The sequence below is a fragment of the Mytilinidion resinicola genome (genome assembly GCF_010093595.1).
Source record: "Mytilinidion resinicola strain CBS 304.34 unplaced genomic scaffold BDZ99scaffold_20, whole genome shotgun sequence".
Lineage (NCBI taxonomy): Eukaryota > Fungi > Ascomycota > Dothideomycetes > Mytilinidiales > Mytilinidiaceae > Mytilinidion > Mytilinidion resinicola.
The window spans coordinates 22,645-45,609 of record NW_022985456.1 but is presented as its reverse complement, the minus strand read 5'-3'; the positions used below and the strand labels follow the sequence as shown (position 1 = coordinate 45,609).

Genomic DNA, 22,965 nt, shown 5'->3' with positions numbered 1-22,965 from the left:
GGGCTCTTCGCCAAGCCCTTTCTAGCATTTACAAGGTATGTGACGCTAATGACGTATTATTCCACGCCGGTGACCGTACCGAGGCTGCAGGATTGGAGGTAGCTTGTGCGCATCGTGGCTTCGTTTGGGACGCGGGGAGGTCCTTGGAATCAGAGGATAGGTGGGAGTGGACTTTAGGACTTGAGGCGAGGTCTCTTACTATTTTCAGTGTCTTTGCGTCTCGATGACGGAGAAGAGGAAGTGGTGGTTCGATCATCCACATTCGATGCGGTGAGGAGGTCTTGCTGATGCGAAGAAGCTGCCCCAAACTCGTGGGGACCCGTTTGGTAGACCGTGATGGCGGAGATAGGAAGGCGCCGTGTGCGAGGTCCACTTGGAATGTACCAAGTTGATAGAATTGACGGCTTTTCAATTGCTTGGAAGCTGCTTGGAACACCACAAGCAGCGGTAGAGTCCGTACACATCTATCTGTGAGCGTCTGCGACTACAGACCAGAGTCGAATCGAGTGGCACCTGGAGACATCTTCCATTTAGCGCTTACACTGACTGTCTGCTCACATACCACTAACAATGCAGTGTTTACTTTATACGGAGTGGCCTACACATCTTGTTAAGGGCAACGCTGAAGTAGAAGAACATTGACGGCCATGCTGTCTAGGCACAGTAAATGAAGAAGAGCACAACTAGGAGTAGAAAGGAAGTCTCACATAATATCGAGGCAGTCATACATTCACAGGTCACGACAGAAGAGAGAGTTCAGAGTTCCGAAGCCGTCATTTCATTGATGCTAAGTTATAGAAGCGGCCCTGACCAGGCATAGCCGTGATATCGCCCATAATCCCTAGAATTGACTGATGAAGGTGAAGTGGTTGTCGAGCTTGGAGCATTTACTTCTTGGCCTGAGATGAGGTGTTAGCAGAATGGAGAGAAGTTGTTGGTGTCAGGACTGCTTACAGCGTGCTTCTCCTCAGAGGCCTTGTCCGAGAGAGCGTCCTTGCCAGCGGTGGCGCGGTCGGTGAGGGATGCATCAGAGTCCTTGGCGACCTGCTTGTTGGCCTCCTTGGAGGTGCCGGAGACACCCTGCTGGATGGTCTCGGAGGCAGAGGTGGCAGCGTTCCTGGGGCGAGGTGTTAGTGGCCATTGCTGAGGATCAAAGCAGGGTTGGAACGTACTTGATGGCGTCCATTGTGAAGTTGGTTGTTTGGGGATTGGTTGGTGGTTGGTGTTGTGTAGTTGTGATTGTGATTGTGGAGTTGGTGGTGGATGAGGGAGAAAGGAAGCGGGCAGGCGGTGGATTTATATATGCCCTCGTCTGCTGCTGCCTCGTAGATGACGCACCCAGCGGCCGGTGCAACTGCCTCACCCCATGACCCTCACTCAAACTGTCGTCGCGATGACGTCGGGAAGGAATGCCTCAAGTGGCACGCGGAAAGCTACGCTGGAAACGGCAAGGGCCATTCACTGCTTGGCATGACGGCACGGCGCGCGCGGCCAGTCATCATGGACAAGAGCTAGAGATCCGCACTATGGGCGATTCTGGCATAGAGGCATTCTGGCATCCAATTGTTGCTTTCGCATGCGGCAAGCCACAGTAGATTACCGACGTCATCGCTTCTGTCCCACCATCTCCTTGGCGGAAGCCGGGCCCAGACCCTAATGTGGCGGGGCAAGCCTGCCGTTCCTGGCCGCCCCGCCACCGATGTCAACCGCCGTGTGACCCTCTATATCCACTTGGATCGCGGTGGCCGCGTCTGCACCTCATCGTACCGAGGACGCACGGCATACGAGATGCAGCTCACCGTTGGGCTCCAACACACGGGAGGCCTCATGGATCGGGATCTCAAGGTCAGTCCGCTCTCGACGCGTGGATAACACATGCAGATGCCCCTCAATTGCAGACACGAGCCTCCCTTAGCTTGATACTAGGGAACCTCAACCCGGGAGAAGTCTGACAAGCAGCGAGAGGTAAAAGTAGCAAAAGCAATACCGGACCACGCAGTAATAGCACAGACAGTCACATTACAAGATACCAAGTCTATCATTAGAAGTCCAGCTGGAGCCTGGCCCCCCGTATCCACCGTTACCGGAGTCCAACATCATCAGCAGCAATCTAGACCTGGGAGAGTGATGTCAAGACCAAAGATCACGGGGGATAAGATAGCAACACCAGCCGCGAACTGCAGGAGGAACAGTGATCGTTACCACATCCAATAGCCCTCGGAGCAGCATCTAGCATCGCTCCCGGGAAAGCCCAAACACGCGAGGCCTCGTTGATAGATAAGACAGAATAGACCGGGTCACGACGGATCTCAATGAAAAGAAGCAGTGATTGATACTACATCTTTCAGTCCTCCAAACCACCGTCACTGAAGCCAATAGAGCAGATACCGCACACCCCTCGTAGAAATCTCCGCTGATGGTCGTTCGACCTTTGCCCGCAATAAGAGAGTTCGCTAGAGCCAACTTTGGCGGCTCCTCCACTCCTCCGATTCCGCCGCCTCCTTGCAACCCTCACACAGCTTCCTCTCCGTTTCAGCTGGCACCCAACCCCGCCCACCACCGTCATTTGCCATGGCTAGACAATCGAACTTCTCACACCATCGAAACTTGTATTTTCCTTCCCTCCCGCACACTGGGCACAGCGTTTGCGAGAAACCACACATCAGTGACCAAGTTGATTAGCTGGGTGTCAGTAATCTTCGAGCTTTAGTAGATGTTGTTTTCTGGAGTCAGATAGGTAGTTGGCATTACCCCGAGAACAAGCGAAGAAATACGTGATCCCCGTGGCCGCCGGTACGCGAAGCCGAAGACGTGGATGAGAGATAACGCATCACGATCCCTTACACTGACCCGCAGCTCGCAACAACTCGGCCTTCACTACAGCTACAGCTCATCAGCAACTCTTCACGGATCGCTCTCGAAGTCTTAGACCTACGTTGCAAGAGAGATATTGACTGCGTCTGCACTCTTGGATCTCCGGCGATCCTCACTAGCGCTCCTTTACGTCTTAATATATGTAAAACCTTCAATTTAGTCTCCGACTTTCCTCAAACCCTACCTCTCTAGAATACGAAGACTGATGCCCTTATTCGAACCCGCAATTCGGTCGGTAGACAATGATTGAAGCCACTGCCATCGGTCACGTGGTAGGTACAGTCACGTGATATAGTAGACCACACCTCAGCTCTATATTATGCACGATTCCTAAACAGCACCCAAGGTGATACAAATTAACCAACACGTCTGGAACGCAAATTCTCCATCGTCTCATACAACTCAATCATCGAAATTGATCATGGGGACGCCGCATCGGAGCCGCAATTCTTCTAACGTACGCACCATGCGGACCTTCGGACAGGGGTATATTGGCGTGCGGTCAGCATTGCCTTGTTGTACCTCCCAACACGAGTACTGCCAATTCCTTAGAGCTTCAGAATATATTGCTACTGCTCGTCATAGAAATACACATTTCATACAGCCGTAACAAGCTATTCTGTCTACACTCCCATCCCATCCAATCCAGCCGTCGATAGTCAATAGTCAATATCAATATAAATTACAGACCGATCCCCTCCAAAAAGAACATTCAAAAAGACAGAAGAAACCGCACATCTACACATTCCCCCTCCTCCACCCGTCCATCATCCCTCAACACCCCCCCACCAGCCCCCTCCCTCCCTCCTTTGCCACTGCCGTCTCACATCCTCCGACGCCCTCCCCAGCGCCATCTTCACCGTCTCCCGTACCCTCGTCCTCAACAGCGTCTCCAAGCTCCCATACACGCCCCCCACCCTACTACCCCCCTCCACCTCCTCCCTGGCAGCCGCTTTACAATACCGCTCACTAAACCCATCCACCAACTCCTCAACCCGCCTCAGCTCGCCCAGCACTACCTGCGCCCTCAACCGCGCCTCGCCCTCGCCGCCGCCTCGCTGAAACGCGCCTCGCGCGACGGGCGTCGCGGTGAACGCTGCGAGCGGCTCTTGATACTGCGCCCTCCCGCTCCCGTTGCCATTCCCGTCGACGGAAAGATCGGGCGCGCCCAGTCCCGCAACAGCCTGGTGCCACGCGAGGATCTTGATGATGGTAAACGCGACGGTGGTGCTGTAGTGCGGGTTCGCGGAGCAGGGGCAGCCGAGCAGCGTGGCGACTTTGTCCACGGCGTCCTTGGTGGTCGCGAGGACGGCGTCGAGCGACGGCAGGCCGGATGCGGTGCCGAAGTCGGCGGCGGAGGGCTGGTAGGCGGGCGGCGCGCAGAGGGCGCCGAGGGTGGCGAAGGCGACGTCGGTGCAGTCGTGGTGGTCGCGGGCGGCGAGCGGGGAGGAGGTGGGTGCGGCGGAGGGGGTGGGGAGGGGGCGGAGGGCGGCTGGCGTGGTGGTGGGGTCGGGTGTGTATTTTGGAGAAAAGTAGGATTGGGCGTCTGGGGGGTAGTAGTGGGTTGGTGCTTGGGAGGACATGGAGTAGTGCGTGTTTTGGGGCGCTGGGAAGGGTGTGGAGTGGCCTGGCATGGTGATGGGAGTGGAGAGCGCCCCGGTGTGGTAAGAGGAAGGGAAATGCGACAGAGGAGTGCTAAATAGCGGCTCTGACGACGGAGCAAGAAAGAGATCTTCGGTGTGGTATCCGGGCAGGCTAGGCCCGGTGGTGGACTCTGGCGAGTAGCGGCTATTGAATCCGGCCATGAACGCGTCTTGGTAGGGGTACTCTGGGGTATTGGGTCCGAAGAAGAATGGATCGATCGGCTCAGGCGAGCTCTCTGCTGTAGATGCTGTGGTCCGGGGTCTCATGTCGAGACGTGACCCGAAGGCCCCACATGAGCTTGCCGGAGATACGTCGCGCATCAGTGACATGTCCATGCTTCGATTCTTTCGAGGCTTGCCCAGCCTAGTTCATTTTAGCTATTGCGATTGTAGACGATTTGAATGACTTACCTCATTGATAGAGAGTAGTTGCAGCATATCCCCATATTCCCACATCGATGGCATGTAGGTCTGACCTTATCACACTTCACCTTAGCACGCGAGCATGCATCACAAGATGCCCTAAGCTTCCGCGGCTTCGTTTCTGCGGGTTTTGAGATAGGGCTGCGATTGTTGATGGACATTGTCTAGAACGAAGGTAGTGATTGGAGTTTGAGAGGGAAGGATAAAGCTTGTAGCATGGTTGAGAGCCCGAAGGGCAAGACATGCCATTATATATGTGTTGACGAACGAACGTCTGATTCTCAGGCGACTAAGATAAAGAGGGAAATGATCTGGAAGGATTCCTGTGACACCAAGTCAGCAACAAGAGGGTCTGTACCCGGATAGATTAACCACCTGCATGGTGGCTTACATGGATCTGCACTACAACACTTTCAGCCGATGGGCTGTGCCTTGGGGCTGCTAGGTGCTGAGCAACCATGTTGAATGGTGAAAATGGCTTCAGCAACCCTGCTCCTCGAACTCAAGATGCAAGTGCACGGGTCGAAATGGGCTCATTGACAGACCAAATGCAGAGACGAGCGTAGAAAATATGCAGGGCCCCAGCACTCACACGTTGGTTGCTAACATGCATGGGAGCCCAGAACTCCAGCAAGGTGGCCGCCCCTTGCTTTGAGCTTTCCCTTGTCACAGGCTGGAAATAATTTTGCTCCTGATGCGACAAGCTCCTGAGCGGCACAGTCGTTAGTCGATTCAAAATCAACACCGAAGGATTCGTGTGGAATGCTTCCAGGTCACAGTGCTGGTGGAACAAGTCACTAAGACTTGAATGGGAGTAGGGAAACACCATATGCATGGTGCCACGGGCCCGGTGCAACAGAATGAAGTGAATGCGTTGGAAAGATGATGACCACGAGGCATCCCGAAGCGGCGCCCAGACCCAAGGACGTGTTTCGCAATATGAAGCTCCACAAACGCGGGTCTTAAAGCTCGGTGTTAACGGTCGAGGAGGAGCCTTGTTTCGTTGCCTGGGTACCTTGAGAATGAACCCGATTGATGGGTTCTGCCCTCAAATCCCCTAGCATGTACGCGTCCCATGGCACCCATTCATGGTATAGGGACGCGCCTAGAACGTCGACGGCACTTTAAAGGTGCTGGTGTGTTGCTCGAAAGGCTACGAATTCGTATATTAGTGCTGAGAAGGGCTCGGCGAGGTGGCCTTCTGGGCGTTAGATGGCTGCCATTGATGTCATGAAGCGCTGTGTGCACCTGTCAACGGCGTGAGTAGCTCGGTGTTGGGTCGAGAGTAGGCAAGTGATACGAGGCCGACCGCTGCTCGAGCGGGGAAGATGGCGTTCTCAAGAAGGTTGCACAACAGCAGCGCTGTCTGGCGACAGGTACCGTTGGTTTGATAGCCGTCTGAACTGCCAGCAGGCCACTCTAATTGGAGAGGTTCATGGAACACGGGCCTTCGTGGCACGGGGAGATTCATAGAAGGCTCATGGAAGGTGTCAGGCTGCGGTACTCGTGAAGCGTGGGCGCCCAGCGGATACGGTGAGGGCAGCGAGGGTGGCGAAGAGGTGTACGACGTAAGGAGGCGGCGCAGGTTGGGGATACATGCAGCATGCGGGGAGGCGCCGCCGGGGAGTAAATTTAGGAATTGAGGTCAGAGAGCGAGCACTAGGTTGCCAGTGCCGTTTGCTGCGCCCGCCCCTGTTCCTCGACTTGTCATGCAGAACAGGTACAGGCCCAGGGGCTGCGACCCTCTCGGCTCCTGCTTCTGTGGCCATGGTTTTGGCCAACAATAACCCTGGCCAGCTCCTCCTCGGGCGGGACGATCCGTAGCTCGAGATCGCGCTGAGATGATAGTGGCCGCCATAGCACGACCCCATTCCACACATAGTTCTCCCCAGCCTCACCGGTCGCAGTCCTTGCTAGAATAGAGGAAGGTCATTTCTGCAACATGGAAGCTCACTGCGGCATCCTCGTTTGATTTGGAAACCTTGGGGCCTTGCTGGAATACCGTTTCTTCTTTTAGATATCCCAAATCCTCACGCAAAAACCAACAGAAGCCTGGTACTTGCAGCAAATGTGTTCAACACACTTCTCTGACTGAGACTGCAATGATCAACACACCAGCTCTGGAAAGGGCAATTGCCAACACGTGCCTTGAAATGCTAGGTTTAGAGGATGCACGCTGTTACCGACGACGGCAAGCCATTCCGACAACTTGCCAAGACTGTATCGCGAAGACTAATGACAGTATCTGTCGTTCGTTCCAAAGAAAGTAACGTTATTGCAGATCGCGAGAAAGGTCAAATTTGTCCTATCACCAGAGAGGTGAGGTCTGTTCATACTCTCTGGAGAGAGCTGCTGCTGTACGGAATACGTGCTCCAGATTCTCATGGAGTTGGATGCTATGAACCCAGCAGTAGACTGCCAGTGGACAAGCTTGCCTCTCATCCTCTCGGGCCAGATTCGCACCCCTGTCGTTCTGTATGAGACAATGTAAGACTTCTTGGATTGAACGTATGAATACACATCGAAATAAGACTCCAACGGTAGGCTTTGGCGGTCATGCAACCATTGATTCTTAGATAGTCTGTTCCAGATGGGTCGGTTGACTAGCCAAGACGAGTGAGTGTGTAGGGCATTTGCCGCTCGAGTTTGATCCTGGATTTGTCAAGAAAAGCTTGCTCTCATTGCAATTAGCAGTTGCCCTATACTATTACTAGAGTCTTAGAATTCCTTAGCTTTACTAGATTCTAAGTTGGTTCGAAGTTTCAACACCTTGTTCATTCGCCGACACCACCATAGTTTGATGCGCATACTGACAATCTGACATGTGCGGCGGCCCCCGCGACGCATCCTTGTAGAGCGGGACACCGGGTATTCCAGTCCAGAGGCAGCAATTTGTGTCAGGATAAGCGGGACGTCCCGCGACCAGGAACAATACAGCTTTCCAAGGGACTCTGGAGCGAGGACATTGTCCCAATTGGCAATTGGCCCGTTTATTTAGACGATGAAGAATTACTTTGAGTTCAATATCGTCGATCGTACCGGGTACGATGCCAGCATTGCTGTTGGATTTCGCAAAATCGTGGTATATATGCAACTGCTTTGGTGTCACGACTCAAGGCGTAATCCGGTCCTTGGCGTCATACTCTGTGGCCCATAGATGTGAATGCATCATGTCCATGACGTTGCGGTCTTGTTGATGCCATGGGGCCATTCGTAGACTGCCCACCCGTTCATTCTCTTTTGTCGAGCGGAAGACGCAGCTCCCGGACCCCAGCACATCTTTGCTGGCTCACAACTTTGAAAGGATAGGTTTGGAAATGGGGGCGAAATATTGATTAAATGCCGTAAGTCTCCCATATACCGAATATTGGCCGGACCAGGGTGCTGCAGGTGGGCGCCCAAAATGTCGGCCGATAGTTCCCAACAGTATGCGTTTGAACCACTGGAGCTGAACAGGGCGACATGTAGATTGGAGACGACTTGAACGGGATGAGTCTACCTGGGCCCGTGGATCGCGAAAGACAGGAAGGTGCTCCAACTTCTGTCCATCTCCAAAGAGCGTACCATGTACTGTGCTCTTCGTATTTTCCTAGTCAATTCCCCTGTAGTCACGCCGTCTTTCTGTCTTGTTTCAAAAAGCAGCACGCATCCGAGAGGAGACAAGTGAGAAAATACCGTTCCCAGGTCGAATGCTTGTTCCGTCGCCGGTTTAGTACATCGTCTCACCGCGCATGCCGATCGTTCTCGCTTCCGCCTGAAGCTACGAGACCATGATCTGCCGGGTGGGCGCTCGCGAACTCTTTCCGCAAACCCCGGCTTGCTGCACCACGCTGTCGGTTTCCGAAATGATTTTGAGAGATACCTGATACAGCCACTGATGGCACTGTCCCAGCACCCATTGTACCGTTCTAGGCCATCTACTTTCTTGGCTTTAGCCGGGGCCCAGGAACCGTTTCATCTTCCAGGAGCCATTCTCACGGGGAGTTGCAAACATGTGAAGCAGTCAGCAGAGTTGTTTCTCAGGTCTGCGCTAGGACCACCGCTACTATACCTTCGTGCAGGATGTATGTGGCATCACTGCTTCATCGGGTTTCAACGTCCTTCTAAAGGGAGGTTGAAGGACTGAATATCCCCTGAAACTACCAGCCCTCGGATTACACGGCTTGAGCAAGCTGGAAGTGCTCACATGGACATAGAAACCAGACGCTTTAGTGTGCGCACGCCATAAGAAGAGCGCATGCCAGTTCAAACTATATCTAACAAGACGCGTTGGAGTTGATTTTCGAATGTGCTAGCGTTGATAGGGGAGCTGGACGAGCGATAGGGGCTAGACGAGCAGGGAGCTTTCATCCTGCGAGGCAGTGGAAACGACGAAGTGGAAACAATTAACAGTTGGGAGAGGAGCATATCCATCGGGAAGAATATGTTGTCAGAAGGGTGTTCTTGAGAGGTTCTTCGTAGTAAAAAGGGTTATTCTCAAGTCGGGAAGGGCTGACGCGATGTGGGGCACGCTACTCCTGACTCCACAACTCTCTTCAACCTCATCTCCATCATCTGTGCTGGCAGAAACTTGAGCAATTCGGATTTTCGATCTTTGTAAGGATGGCGATTCTTCTTAGAAGACCCAAGCGCTTCATATGCTAGCTCGAGTACCTCACAAAAGCGTTACCCTCCAATACTACGGCAGATGGTCAGTGTCGCAGAGTCTCTCCAGATGCCTCTCGATGTCGTTCCAAGAAACGCATACTGTCATTCTCCTTGTGTTCCAAATGTCCAAGAAACTACTTGATTTGTTGCTGTCCCTTTCTATTTCTTACTGTCTGACCCCACCTTTCTAAATCAACTACAAGACGTCTTTCGAGATCTCGGACGACTCGCAAGGCTTGATGAAGAGTCGGCAATTGGCCTATGATGTGACTGTCTCTTCGAAAACGGTTGCTTGGAGAAGGATTTGACATTTGATGCTTAGAGACTCATCATCGCTGTCCTCTGGGATGGTGTTAATGCGCTGGGTAAGCATTACTCCGCATAACATGATATTCAACATCGAGTACATTGCTGTTACTCTCTCGCCCATAACTCACTCAGTACGCTACGATTATCACAAGTTCTCTTCCTTCGCAGACAGTAGATGATTGGTTGATAGAGAATTGGGCTTGCAGCGGGCCTGTGCACCTCGGAACCTGGGCAACTCGGCGCGCTGGTGCTCGTATCCTTTTATACCGTTTCTCTCGTCTTTCACGTCACGCTCTCCTCTATGCTTCTTTCTTTCCCTTTCCTGGGTTTGACGTTTCACCGTCTCTTGACACAAGACTCGAGGCGTTCGTCTCCAAAGCGTTAAGATTCTTGGTCACTGCAATTTTTGTAGAGGAACTCCCCGGCCGTGTTCTATGAGTTTTTCTCCCCCGCAATATTTGCCCAGCAACAGCCCGCAATTCTGTTTCGTTGTTTCGGTGTAGTTTAGAGAGCCAGAAGGTTACATAGCCTCCTTCATTTCCACATAGCCCCGCAAGCAACCTTGGAATTTGGTCCATTCCGTCTCATCACGTGCCCGGGCAGCGAGTTACCCAAATCAACACAAAACCTAGAGCAATTTGCAAGGTTATCGGAGTACGGCTTAGCATCATAAAATGGAGTTTCAACAAAACTCCCGTGGCGTCTTCATCGGCATGCCTTCGGGAATACCCCGTGAACACATCACGAGAGACATCGGATGTGAACTCGTTGAGGAAGCGCCCGAGACCTCCCGTCCGTCGACGGCCGTATGGAGCGAAAGCTTGGAGTCCGAATTACCAGGCATTTCGAGTACACTCGCATCGTTTCCACTCCCGAGCACCGCTAGGTCGTCATGTCATTCCGTTGGAGCACCCTCAATCGATGGTTCTTCGAACGCCGTGGGCTCCTCAACTAGGTGTACCCCATCTCCACCCCAAAGCGTCGCTGGGTCTGTTACCCGTTCTGATATCCGGCGCTTCATCCAAAGCTCCTTTCCTTCCAGCAAGAGGATTTTGCCTAGACTGGAAGTGAGTAGATCGACTTCGAAATGAAGAACGATAGCTGATGCATCTCTAGGGCACTTCTGATTCTCAATCTGTAGACAAAGTGCGGACATCGACCGCAGCTTGGATTGACTCGATCCTCGCATGGTCGGCGTCAACGTTGACGGCAGACCGCCTTGAACAACTTGATAGCCACCTTAAAAGTCTCGCCGACGACTGGCAATCCCAGGAACCAAGAATGCTGGAGATCGTACTGAGGTCTAAGAACAGCGATGTATATGACGTCGTTGCGTCCCTAGTATCTCTACTAGAACAGACTAATTCCGCCAAAGGCCCAACTGCGATGGACCGATTCGAAAGGGAGAGTGACATGGAAAGCCCATTCTCATTATTTACGACGCGCAGGTCCCGACCGGAGCTCAGAACCCCTATGGAACGGCTACTGAACGAAAGCTCCACGGACGTCTGGAATGCGGAGAATGGCAAGATTATCAAGGACACAACTCGTGCGAAGTGGAAGATGCATAACCATCAAATGAGCGTACTGAGCGTGCTCTATGTCGGACAATTCCTGAGTTACCCTACAAGAATATTGAGCAGCTATGAAGTTCTCCCTCAGGCATTTATGGCGCAACTCGGTTTTGAAAATTCGAAGCATGCACGTTTCGTTCAGTTTGACAGAGAACCTAGGATGATAGTCGTCGGCACTGTGAAAATGCCTTTGCGCCTTTCTGGATTCGTAAAGTTGAACAGCGCCAGCTCTATTCAATCAGTGGAAGCACGCCACGAGCAATCTCGGTCGGAAGCTTGGGAACATCCCCACTCCCATTCCAGGGCTGTATCGAATTCGGTGGTCAACGGCCCATCGGAGACTTCCGCCGCAGATTTGTTAAGGACGAAGGACTCAACTGTTGTCTCAGGTACATCACGCCTCGCGCTACCCGTTGCAGACCTGGTTATTTCACCGCCAATTCGGGAATGTACACAGGGAGCGGCATCTGCCAGCTCTTCCAATACTACAGGGCCGACTGCCGACTCAGCGAATTCAACCCAATCAAGAGGTACTACCAAGACTCAGCCATCTTGCACAAGCAGTGGTGACTCTAGCAACGATGCAGATGGCAGGCCCCCACCAGGGCCACCATCCACTTCGAGTGCCCATGGTAGTGCAAGATTCGCATGCCCACGGCAGATGCACTCTATGATGCATAATTTAAGCCTATGCTCCTACTCCGGTGTCGGATGGCCTAACATGTCGGAGGTCATGTAAGTTACTGATCACGTCTGAGACCCAATGCTGTTTTAGTAACTCAATTAGCAAACATCTCAAACGAGCGCATAGCATCAGCATTTGGCAATGCAAGCAGTGCCACGAGTACTTTCGTAATTTAGATGTATTCCAAGGTCACAACCAGGAACCTCGTCCGTGCCTTCGAACTCACAATCGCGGGGTTATGAATCAAGGCCGATTGTGGAGGCAGCTGTACCAGCTCTTGTTCCCTGGTGAAACGGTCGTACCAGACCCCTGTAGGTTGTCAGACGATCTCATTCCAGCTTTCCATAGACTGACAGCACGTAGACTACGAATCAGGGGCCATCATCTTGAAGAATTCGAACGTGGGTACGGACATAGGAGGTTTCTCGATTACTCCAGAACCACACCCTGGCTTTCCCGTAGACGGTGATCAAGATAGGGCCCTCGAGCAAACCGTGGAACGTCTACGTGATGACCTTGTCAACGTTCTTCGACCAAATATAAGTCGCACGCCAGAACGCCGAAGACAACATCTGGAGCAGACAGTCCTCGCCTTGCAGGTGCTTATTGCTCAAATAACATGCCCAGAATACTTGCAACCGCGTTCGGATGTTGGCGCGAGTGGGCTAGACGCAGCAATCGAGGCACCTGACACCGTACCTAGGCCAACGGGGCTGGAGTTTGACGCCGTAGACACCATGGATCTGGAATTTGACCCCTTACCAAATCTCTGGGGTGAGTATGGGGGTAATCTCGGGGAGGCGGACGATTCTGCGATGTATGGTCATGATCTCGAAGAAGGAGACCTCAATTATTAGCCTTCCCTCAAACCATTCCAGTTTTGAGCCCTGAGCGACGGCGCGACGCACAGACCTCCATATTTCTCGCTATCGATAGATAAAAGATTGCACGAATGAACGGTACTATTGAACTAACTAGACAAGACTGCTGGCTTATACAGCAGTGAACCGTGGCTCTAAAGATGTCCGGACCAAGGATCGTCTCTTTGATTTGATTGATGGCTGGAGTCAACCTGGGTACCCTGCTTCTTCACAATACCATAAAGATACCCTAGCGGTCTTTGTGATATCTGAGCTTTCAACTTTTATTCGTATCTGAGATTCCATTTATTTAGAACGTTGAAGCTACGAGGATAGCGGGACAGTGTCCGCTAAATACTTATTGACTCAAATGGGAGAGGAAGGGATATCAGGAGAGAATAGATGTGTGGTGCGACGAGCACACCAGACAGAACATGTTAGCTGCGCCGAGAACATTGCAAGATTGTAGAAGTCTCTACTCCGTAAAGTTCTCATCATTCCCTTTCAAGCTCCCTTCAACTCGTACAGGATGTAGTTGAGACATGTTTGCGAGTTTATGGAAGATCTAAGCTCTTCCTTATGCACACAATTCCCTGTTCGCAATCGTTTCTCCGACTCATCTTCCCGAGTCTTGACCATATGTACCTCATCGCTCTAACATCTGAGTTTTTTTCCATCAGCTTCTTCACTTGGTAAAGTATCACTAAAGAGATGTCAGTGAATCCACGATGAACGCATCTTTGTCGCATTCACTTGAGTTCCAGCATCAAGTAGTGCCATTTCCTTCTTCCCCGAGCCAGCAAACTCTCGGCCATTCACAAGATTGTCAGGCGTTTTCACAAAAACCGCCCTAAACACAGTCTTTCACCTCCAACACTACCCTATTTAACCCTATGACATCCCTTGCGGACTGTCAATCAACTACACAGCGCACCACAGCTACACCACTCTGTCACAAAGTTCCTACCACTCTTCCGAAACCGTCATCTCACCCCCAACCTCCGCCACTTCGCTCCACTGATCCTCCCTACACCTGGAAATCCAGTTTCCCACCCCAGCGCCACATTACTCTAGCAGCCATGGACAAGACCCCCGCAGACTCCGAAGCCTGCCCCATCTGCACCCTGCCCTTCGCAACCTCACTCGCAGACATAGCCAGCAACAACCCCGAGATCGAAACGCCGGTGAAGTTGCAGCGATGCGGCCATCTCATTGGGCTACGCTGCCTAGATCGGTGGTTGAAGACGGCCCCGACATGTCCATTTTGTAGAGCTACGTTGCGGTAAGGAGGGGATTATGAGGTGGGTGCTGAGGAGGCGAAGATGGAGGGTGTGGGAGAAAGCTGGAGCTTTTCTCCGAATGATCGTGGCAGTCACTAAAGAGCGGAGTTTGGTTGATTGAACGGCATCCGACGTATGTTTTTATTCTACGGGAGTAGGATGGTTTCGTCCCTGCGAAGTCAATGCGAAGATGGACGGAGAAGAGCGGAGACGGCAGCGGGTGTTCTTAGATGAGTTCTTTATCCTGCTGGCGCTGTGAGCTAGGGGCGACGGCAGAGATAGCCGTAGTCTTTGAATGAAAGAGTTAAGGCAGTAGCAAGAACTTCCGAGGTGAGGCGCGCGCAACGCATGATGGACGAGCGTTTGTAGGTATGATCTCGGATTTTCAGGGTCCAACATCAAACGATACCTCATATACCTATTATTTCAGAGCACCACTCAACTAACCAACAGAGAAGATGTAGCCACTCAGGGATCCCGTAAAAAATTGCGACTCTACTACGTAGTAGCGCAGTGGTAGCTGGGTGGTTTCGTTTTTGCCATTTTGTTTTGCTATCGAGGACGGAGTTCGATGCTCGCTGGGAACATGAAGTTTGCTGTTTTCGCCATTTTCTTCTGCTTTTTGTTGGGCGCGACTTGCGAGTTGAGCTTGCCTCCATAACAAAGAGAAGAAACGGCGTTGGTAATGGAGTGAAAGGTCGGGAGCCTGTACGTGCGTCTTCACTACTACTTGAAGTGGTATACCCCAGCCTCTTAGAGCGGTCCGACGAGGTAAAACTCCTGGCGAGAGCACTTCGCGGCGACATCGGCGTTGCGGGAGGAAGGAGAACGTCAGATCTGGGTATGAGACTGCTGAAACATAGCAGCGTCTCGACGACTGCGTGAGATTTCCTTTCTTGGCACGTGTTCTGTCAGACAACTTCGAAAGGGTGGTTTGTTGCGATAAAGTACAGCATCAACGCAACATAAACTCCACATCCTCCTCCTCTCCTTTCCAGTCCATTGCAAATGGGGTTTCCACATCTTCCAGCCAGCCTAGCATGATGAACAAAACGTCCCAACTACGTATAAATCTTACTGTCGATTGAATTAACCGTGGCAATATAGATGCCCGTCTTATCGGCTCCCGCAGTGTCTCAGTTGGGCTGATCAATTGCGTCAAGCCGTGGTCGCCACGAAGTATGAAGTAGTCACCAAGACCCGAAAGAAACACCAGACTGTCGCCGACGTGCACATTCGCGTTACACATGCCAAAGCCGTGCTTGTGATTTGTCTCTGAGCCTCTCATATCCGTTTTGTATAGAAAAAAACTTCGCTTTCTCGCAGCTAAGAGATTGCAAATAGTGATCTGAGTTTGCAGAATCTTGGCATTGCGAACCCAAACCTGGGTCAAGAATAAGAAGAAAACATAGGAAAATATTGATAATACGAAAACATGGGGGCGCTTGACACTTGAAAGTAGGTCTGGAGGTGTTTTTCGGCCTGCATGTCTGTGTAATACAGCCAACCAGGCCATCAACTTGAAATCTGAGCGTGTGTAGTGTACTGTTGCGGGCTGTTGCAGCTCTTCTTCCAACATATGCATGAGTATCTCCACAGCGTCTCGAGACAAGACACGCGCTTTGAGAACAGCTAGCATACTGTGGAGGTTTTCGCGATGTATAGCCGCTTCGCTGTCGAGATATTTATCGGATGTGGTCTTGAAATGGAAGCAAGAAATGATGCTGGCATATTGATAGCCGCGGACTATGAGAAGGTCGCTGTTGTTCGGATCCAACCTCCAGAATGGTATGGATTGGTTTCTCCTTTCTACTACGAATAGCGGAACGGCACTCCAGATGGCCGAATTGTTATTCGAAAAGTCAGGGACCCATGATGGAGTGCGTCTAGCTATGTCGCTGGAAGCTGCCGCATACAATAAATGAAGCGAATTAGTTGCGTGAAGCAACCGAACCGACAAATTCTTGTAGATCTGCTCCAACGGCATGCTATAGTCTGGCTCTGGGTGACTATGTGGCGCTAGCCTCTGTAGGACAGATTGTACCCCGAACGCCTTGTCCTTTGGATCGAAGGAGTTTCTTGAGATGATTCCATCAACTAGATCCTCGGCTGGTCTTTCTTGCCGACCATATCTGCGCCAATGGGGAATTCTGATTCTAGCTCTCCATACTAGATTCAGCGAGAGAATGAAGATGCAGAAAGCCAGTGCGAAAATGAAATCCCCCTTGAGAGCTGCTTGCTTACTCCGGTCCGAGATTGTACTTGTCTTCTCAATGTATGCAAGGACTGAAAAGACTACCACTACAAAGATTACCGTCCATATTACCTGCACTTTTTCCCACCAGTAGTGGAAATTACAGTACTTTTGCAGGACGCTTCGAAGAAACTCTTGGTACATCCGAAGCTCGTTTAGCTTAGATGTTTCCGGTCGTGGTGAGCGAGTGTTGCGCGGCCGTGACTTAGGCTCGGTAAGACGAGCCCTACTAAAGACAAGCTTTATCCAGGCCGGCAGTCTGGATGTGTCTCCACCCCTATGTCGTAGTAGATCTGTGTCAGGAGCGTGTGCAGGGTAAGCAAGAAATACGATGCTAAATGCGAATCGAGACCAAGTAAGATGGCGGTGGCCACAGACCAGGATAGGATTCGACGCAAGCAGTATTTCCTGGAAAGTCCATATTCGTGTAATCCATTCCCGACTCAGAACGTCATCGATGTCCTGGTACGTCGTGATGACTGCTCTTGGGATCCTTCTTAAGTATACCCGATTGAGCATTCGTAGGATGGTCGTAGGGCCTTGAGGAAATGTTAATGAACGCGTCAAACAGGAAAGGAGCGGCATTGAGATTTACCGCACGTGGGAAAAGGGTGGTCTCTGATTTTGAAAGCTGAGGTGATCAGATACCAAAACGCCGACCTCACTTTTTTCTTGACCTCCGTCGAATCGGCACCGGGAGAAAAGTATTCCAAGAACCCGCATCTTCCCAGAAAGTTCATGGCTCTGTCAGACTGGGGATTTCCTTCTCCTAACCAAAGGTACACAGTCTCGGCGCCCGTGTATATATCTCCCATCAGCGGTATCTGCTGTTCTTTCTCGCTCTTGTCCTCCTGATTTATACAAACGGAATCAACCCAGATCGTGAAGGCGCCAAGCTTCTTCCGTAGATGCCATAAGGCAGAATGACAGTTCACGGTGACATTGAGAGTGTAGGTCCCACAGATTATACTACGCGGCTCGACGTCCTTGCCCCAAACATATGACAAAGCAGCGAATGGAGGACCTTCCTCGAGGTTTGCAACGCGGAACTCAACAGCGATAGGGTCGCTGCCATCCAGATTTACAGCAGCCCGGACTTCGAGAAGGCGTACGCATCTCGATTGCACTGGAAGAGGAAGGGAGCGATACAGGTCAGAGAGTTCCGCTTTCTCCTGAACGGTGATTGCGGCAGCCATGTTACGAAGGCGAGAAGTTAAGTGGAGAGGGTTAGGGTGTCAGAGTATTGTGTGTGCTCTTGGAGAAGAAGGCTTGGAGCGGGGCTGTGCTTTCTCTGGTGTTCGGAGATGCGAGGCAAGGCTGAGAGAGCACCCTGGCCTGAGGCCGCGGCCTTTGCAAGCCAAGCTGCTTCCGCTCAACCATTGGTCCAATCCATGTTAGTCTTTCATATCCGCGGGTTGAATAGTTGCAAGGCTGCCGATGGGTTCAAAAGAGAATGATGGAAGGAGATCAGGACCGAAGAACGAAGTGGAGGCGCTTGGACAGGGAACAAACGAGAAACACGTGATCTAAAGCCTCGTCCATCCGCGTAGCCGTATGGAGGACTTTATACGAATTTGCCGTTACTTGTTACAGTCTTGGCTACTACTGTATAACGGTATCGATGGCAGATATCTTCCGTGATTCATCAAACCCTCAAAAGATAAGAGAAAGACAGAAATTTAATCCAACATCTTCTCTTCTCCCGATTCGATTACAGCACCACCTCGATCACCAATACATACAACATCCCATAAATCGAGCATCATAAACCCATAACTACAAATACACCAAGCCCCACGCGACTAACGCCCTTCCTTCCAACACCACCCAAACGCTCAAGCTCCCACCAGCCAAACCATACCTCTCACCCAACCTCCACTCAACCACCAAGTCCCCTCTCCAACCACACCCCTCCCCACCTACGCCATTTCCCCCACCCTCTCCACCGTCCCCAACTCCACAGGCCCCTGTCTCCCCTGCGTCCCCTCCGTCCAAACCCACTGCCCCTGCACCTGCCCCTGCCCCTGCCCCTGTCCCGGGCTCACAGGCGCCACGACCTGCGCTTCAAACGCCGGCTTCTGCTCATGCCTATAGTACGTCGGCGGCGCCCCGTTGAACGGCTGAGTCGAGCTCGACGTCCCAGGGCTCTTGTCCATCGGCAGCGCGATGGCTTGCGCGCGGGTGCGTCGGTTGCGGAGGTAGAAGAAGGCGCCGACGGCGAGGCCGAGGAGGGTGAGGGGGATGCAGATGCCGATGGCGATTTTAGCGGTGTTGGAGGAGGGCTGGGGGGTTGGTGAAGGGGATGGGGAGGTTGGGGGGTAGATGTGGGGGTGAGGGCTACGGGAGAGGTAGGCGCGGGAGTGGTGGTAGGTGTTTGGGTGGGAGAAGAGGAAGATGAGGGAGACGGGGTGAGGGTTGTAAAAACCGCTGTTGAAGATGGAGAGGGTGGGGGGGTTGCGGAGAGGGGCTGTGATGCTTTATAGGCACATGGTCAGTTATAACTCTTTCCCTCCAAAAGGTCCCTTTCATAGAAGCAACTTACTAGCAACAGCAACAGTCGTCGAGGCCTCCAACCGACAATAGCTCGCAAAGACGTCTTCTGCTAGATTAACAGCCTGGTTCGCGTTCGGGGTGCACTTCTTCTCAACGGCTGTCGAGCTTATAGAAGCGAATTGGCTAGAGCTGTCGGAACAGAAACAAGAGAAAGAGGTGATGGCTCCACCGTCGCCGCAGCCGGAGGCCATTCCACGCACAATGTTGCTGACGGGGACTTCAGCGCATACTGGTAAGTTTCAGTAGACGGGGACTTGGTTGATCCAGAGTTTGGTTTCCTGGGCGTAGCTCGAGGAGAAGAAGAGTAGGGAGAGGGTCAGGAGGCTCCATGATTTGAGAGGGCGTTGAGAAGGCATGGTATTGATAGACAGGAAGTAAAAAATGATCGAGTTCAAGATGGTAAACGAGTGTGTGATAGAGAGCTATGAGCGAATGAATAGTTCTCTGAGATTATGATGGAGCAGAAACGCACAGCCTAGGAGTAGTGGTGGGCATGTCCCCTTTATCAGTATCTCATGAGTCCGATTTGGAAAGGCTTCATCCCTGCCACTTCCTGTGAGTAGAGGTCTATCCGACCTCGGGACCGTCAAAACCATCCCGTTTGCGCGCGCCACCTCAGAGAGCATGGATCTAGGTATTCATTTTCGTTCATGCGTCAAGCCTGTGGTTCGTATATGTATGTTTCCGCCCCCAAACAGTGCAATTTGGGCTTGCAATGGGTCGACTGCCCCCTGGTTCCTACATGGTTGTCAAGCAAAAGTCATGAAGCTTTCAGGGACGATCAGAAGGAGAGATTCTCATTCGCCGAGAACGTTTATGAGCTGCACTCGGTGAGTCAACTCCGAACTCCACTGAGGCTTGTTGCTGGACTAGTGGGCATGGGTTATAAGGCTGAAACTTGCTCGTCAGCGACGAAGACCATTTTGGGGTGCTTCACCGAAATTATACAGTTGCCACTGGATGTATCGTTGTCGAGAGCTGAAAAATCTTGTGGGAGAGGGCTATTAAAGAGAAAAGAAAAGTCACGAAGGCTGGTGGTTGATCGCAACGTTCCTAAGCGAGAGACATTTTGGTGTCAGCTGCCCCCGACCACCTACATCTCGACAACAGGGAACAAGATGTTAGGCATCAAAAGAACATGAAACCGCCTGGGTTAAACTTGCCTTCAGTTTCCTGGCCCACCTAATAATGCTGCATGGCAGTGCAACTGATGTCAGACGGGTACCTGGCATGCGCCACGGCCTTGCAGCCTTGTGCGAGGCTGAGGCATCATGTCTAACGAAACAGTCGCACGAGGTACGCATCACAGGTCGACCAAGAAAGTGACCACGAGACCCGAGGAAACCGTATACCAGGCAACATCATCGCCGTTTTTGACGACACTGATGTCTTCGAAATACCCTCAGTTTTTCAGCTGCGATGGCCGGAACTCGCTTCCCGCCGTCATCGAAGGAAGCTCCGCTCCCAGAATATTACCTCGACCTATGTGACGAAGACATAGCACGAGGCATTCGCAACTTTGACGACGACGGGAACTTCGAGCAGTTCGATCGCGAAGTTCGAAACCCGCATAGCAGGATCTTCCTCGTCGATTTCGGCGACCATGAAGCATGGTGTGGGTTTGACCTGGAGGCCACTTCGATTACTAGACTTCTGAACGCGCCTCGACCGCCTGTTCTCAATACTAGGTGGATCAACATTTGGCTGCCGTACGATCAGAAAGAAGTGCTTCATGCTCTAGCTAAGCACTACGATTTCTCCCCGCGTCTGCTAGCTTTGATGTGCTCAGATCCGATTCAGCCCAAGTCAAAGCCGCTGAGCTCCCGAAAGAGCTCCTCGAGTCTATGGTCTCGCAAGTCGCATCGTCGCGGGGGATCGCAGAAGTCGTCAAAGCAGGAGTCACTGGACTCAGAGGAGAGCATTGGAATGTCCGAGATGATGCAGTCGACACAGATGGATCTAGTTCGCGATATGAGCCATTATCACATCGTGAATGAGGTTTGGCATTGGTCGTCTGTCGATTGGGGAAGGCGATGTAGGTTCTGGTCTATCCCCACAAGGCTTTCATGACTGCTGATCCTTTTTAGTCGTGTGTTTGGGATACAACTCTCTTCACAACGTTCGGACGAATCCCACCGATCGAGTCGAAGATCCGGATAGGAGCCACGACGTCCCTCATGGGAAGAGAGTATGGAATTGGTTGGTCCTTTGTGAAGATAGTAAGTATGATGCGGTGCTTCAGAAATGATCAAGAGCTTACACTACTACTCCAAAGAGACAGTTATTTCGATAGCCGAGGACCCTTTCCCGTTCAGTAATGGCAACCTTCGAGCGCACGAGCTAAGAACCCTGTTCGCTATACGACGTAACCTCATCAACGTATTCAGACAACTATCGAAATCCGAATGCGCCTCTCGAGACAGCTCCATTATCACATTGCCAATAAGAAAGCGTATTGGAGACAGCGAGGAAGAGACTGCTCACAGGCCAACCGACTCCCCCGGGCTGCTGTTCTACTATCTCTTTGAGGACTGGTACACAACGTACAGTCTAGTAGCTCGGAAGGAGCACCAATATGCTGCTGAGCTAGATAAGCTGGTGAGTCCATCATTCGCGTAAATGTGAGTGTCCTAACACGTAAAACAGCGCCAGGACATGCTGGTGAAGGCGGAGCTGAGCCACGTCGACCGACTGCACCACATCGGAAGGCAACTCGCAGTTCTTAAGCGCGTGTACGAAAGCTACGAGCTGATCATCGAACGGGTCCTCAAACAGCCAGAGCCAACTCTTGCGTCGTTGAAGAACTCGCATATAGTATCGGGTGCTGACTCTCTTGCTTCATCGATACCACATTTCTCGTCCGCCAATCAGATCGCTGAAGCCGACAGTCTACTAGGTGTATCGTTGAGCTCGGCCGCGAGAGTGAGATTCGAGAGGCTGCGAGATCGGATCAAGCTGTACGCTCTGAGTGAAATACGTGAATGCTTAGATCAGAAGGACTCTTTGGTCATGATGGTATGCCTTAACCTCAGCTCAAACAGTTGGTGATAGTTGTGCTGACCCTCTACATCAGAATTTCAATCTCATCGCCATTAAAGAATCCTTTGCCGTCGAAAGACTCACCAGAACCACCCTTCTCTTAGCTAAAGTCACCATCCTGTTCATCCCAATTAGCCTGCTGACCGCATACTTCTCGACGGAGCTTGAGGGTGTTGCCTTCTCGTTGAAAAGTTACTGGGTGTCGTTCGCTGTTACCCTGGCGCTCTCAGCCGTCGCTCTCATGATATTCAGCTTTGCAAGCGGGACAACAGAGGGAAAGCTGGTATATCGACCGCTGACTCGGATTTTCTTCGACATGTCCAAGAGCTTCCTAATTCACAGGAGGAGGAAACAGCTGTGAGGCGCTACTGGAAACTAGGCAGCATCGTTTGAGAGGACAGATCATCCGCCTGTCTTAATCACTGTCATAGCTTGCCTGGGATTTTGATATTCCGGACTTTGTGGTGTTTTCGGCATTCGTTAGCAACACGTATGGGCCCCGGCCGCTGCCAGGTGCCTGTGGAGTTGTGGCGAAGACTTATACGATGGGCAGGCTTCGGAATCAACACCGACACATTTAGAGACTCCGCGACATGGATCCAATAGGTCTTTCGCGAACGCAGCTTTTGATTGATGGCTCGTTATTGATATTTGCTTGTACTCGATAACCGTATGCTAGATGACGAGAGCCTTTTGCTGAACACGAGTGAGATTTCCTGTTCGATTAGCGCTGAAGACAGACTCAGAGGCCGGCAGACCGTGGTGTCTTAGATGGCCTCTGTGAATTGGTCGAACAATGCATTGTTGCTGCCTGTGATGGGGCT

General features: G+C 51.9%; 8 protein-coding genes across 8 annotated transcripts; 4 read left to right on the top strand and 4 right to left on the bottom strand.

Annotated features, from left to right (window-relative positions):
• Positions 1-887: 887 nt before the first annotated feature.
• BDZ99DRAFT_525115 (putative glucose repressible protein Grg1) lies at positions 888-1,186 on the bottom strand (the record flags this gene model as incomplete). Its single annotated transcript, XM_033725973.1, has 3 exons — positions 888-899; positions 955-1,117; positions 1,173-1,186. The coding sequence occupies 3 exons, from the start codon at positions 1,184-1,186 to the stop codon at positions 888-890; spliced, it is 189 nt and encodes a 62-aa protein (XP_033571725.1).
• Positions 1,187-3,641: 2,455 nt separating this feature from the next.
• On the bottom strand, positions 3,642-5,101 carry BDZ99DRAFT_502226 (uncharacterized protein; the record flags this gene model as incomplete). Its single annotated transcript, XM_033723877.1, has 2 exons — positions 3,642-4,881; positions 4,929-5,101. The coding sequence occupies 2 exons, from the start codon at positions 5,099-5,101 to the stop codon at positions 3,642-3,644; spliced, it is 1,413 nt and encodes a 470-aa protein (XP_033571724.1).
• A 4,417-nt stretch (positions 5,102-9,518) lies between these two features.
• Positions 9,519-10,426, top strand: BDZ99DRAFT_142502 (uncharacterized protein). The gene is made up of 4 exons (XM_033712703.1): positions 9,519-9,630; positions 9,791-9,853; positions 9,910-10,027; positions 10,087-10,426. The coding sequence occupies exons 2-4, from the start codon at positions 9,849-9,851 to the stop codon at positions 10,279-10,281; spliced, it is 318 nt and encodes a 105-aa protein (XP_033571723.1). The 5' UTR covers positions 9,519-9,630; positions 9,791-9,848; the 3' UTR covers positions 10,282-10,426.
• Positions 10,427-11,061: 635 nt separating this feature from the next.
• BDZ99DRAFT_142483 (uncharacterized protein) lies at positions 11,062-13,460 on the top strand. The gene is made up of 3 exons (XM_033712702.1): positions 11,062-12,205; positions 12,258-12,466; positions 12,519-13,460. Exons 1-3 carry the CDS (start codon positions 11,178-11,180, stop codon positions 13,010-13,012), a joined length of 1,731 nt encoding a protein of 576 aa, XP_033571722.1. The 5' UTR covers positions 11,062-11,177; the 3' UTR covers positions 13,013-13,460.
• A 1,304-nt stretch (positions 13,461-14,764) lies between these two features.
• BDZ99DRAFT_574977 (HET-domain-containing protein) lies at positions 14,765-17,745 on the bottom strand (the record flags this gene model as incomplete). The annotated part of the gene is made up of 2 exons (XM_033728422.1): positions 14,765-17,088; positions 17,145-17,745. The coding sequence occupies 2 exons, from the start codon at positions 17,743-17,745 to the stop codon at positions 15,251-15,253; spliced, it is 2,439 nt and encodes an 812-aa protein (XP_033571721.1). The 3' UTR covers positions 14,765-15,250.
• Positions 17,746-18,533: 788 nt separating this feature from the next.
• Positions 18,534-19,522, bottom strand: BDZ99DRAFT_142385 (uncharacterized protein). Its single transcript, XM_033712699.1, has 2 exons — positions 19,092-19,522; positions 18,534-19,024 (listed from the first exon to the last, which is right to left on the bottom strand). Exons 1-2 carry the CDS (start codon positions 19,291-19,293, stop codon positions 18,591-18,593), a joined length of 636 nt encoding a protein of 211 aa, XP_033571720.1. The 5' UTR covers positions 19,294-19,522; the 3' UTR covers positions 18,534-18,590.
• On the top strand, positions 19,523-20,414 carry BDZ99DRAFT_142399 (uncharacterized protein). The gene has a single exon (XM_033712700.1). The coding sequence runs from the start codon at positions 19,753-19,755 to the stop codon at positions 20,242-20,244; it is 492 nt and encodes a 163-aa protein (XP_033571719.1). The 5' UTR covers positions 19,523-19,752; the 3' UTR covers positions 20,245-20,414.
• A 107-nt stretch (positions 20,415-20,521) lies between these two features.
• On the top strand, positions 20,522-22,502 carry BDZ99DRAFT_525110 (uncharacterized protein; the record flags this gene model as incomplete). Its single annotated transcript, XM_033725972.1, has 5 exons — positions 20,522-21,137; positions 21,190-21,321; positions 21,378-21,700; positions 21,749-22,117; positions 22,176-22,502. The coding sequence occupies 5 exons, from the start codon at positions 20,522-20,524 to the stop codon at positions 22,500-22,502; spliced, it is 1,767 nt and encodes a 588-aa protein (XP_033571718.1).
• Positions 22,503-22,965: the final 463 nt, after the last annotated feature.

What these genes read in the sequence shown, in the direction of transcription:
- BDZ99DRAFT_142399 (XM_033712700.1), top strand. Translation starts at nt 19,753, where the DNA reads ATGCGTCAAGCCTGTGGTTCGTATATGTATGTTTCCGCCCCCAAACAG.
- BDZ99DRAFT_142483 (XM_033712702.1), top strand. Translation starts at nt 11,178, where the DNA reads ATGCTGGAGATCGTACTGAGGTCTAAGAACAGCGATGTATATGACGTC. An exon ending in CCTAACATGTCGGAGGTCAT is followed by an intron (nt 12,206 to 12,257) that starts GTAAGTTACTGA and finishes TAACTCAATTAG; the next exon opens with CAAACATCTCAAACGAGCGC. An exon ending in AACGGTCGTACCAGACCCCT is followed by an intron (nt 12,467 to 12,518) that starts GTAGGTTGTCAG and finishes GACAGCACGTAG; the next exon opens with ACTACGAATCAGGGGCCATC.
- BDZ99DRAFT_142385 (XM_033712699.1), bottom strand. Translation starts at nt 19,293, where the DNA reads ATGGCCTCCGGCTGCGGCGACGGTGGAGCCATCACCTCTTTCTCTTGT. An exon ending in GACGACTGTTGCTGTTGCTA is followed by an intron (nt 19,025 to 19,091) that starts GTAAGTTGCTTC and finishes GTGCCTATAAAG; the next exon opens with CATCACAGCCCCTCTCCGCA.
- BDZ99DRAFT_142502 (XM_033712703.1), top strand. An exon ending in TCTCGCCCATAACTCACTCA is followed by an intron (nt 10,028 to 10,086) that starts GTACGCTACGAT and finishes ATTGGTTGATAG; the next exon opens with AGAATTGGGCTTGCAGCGGG.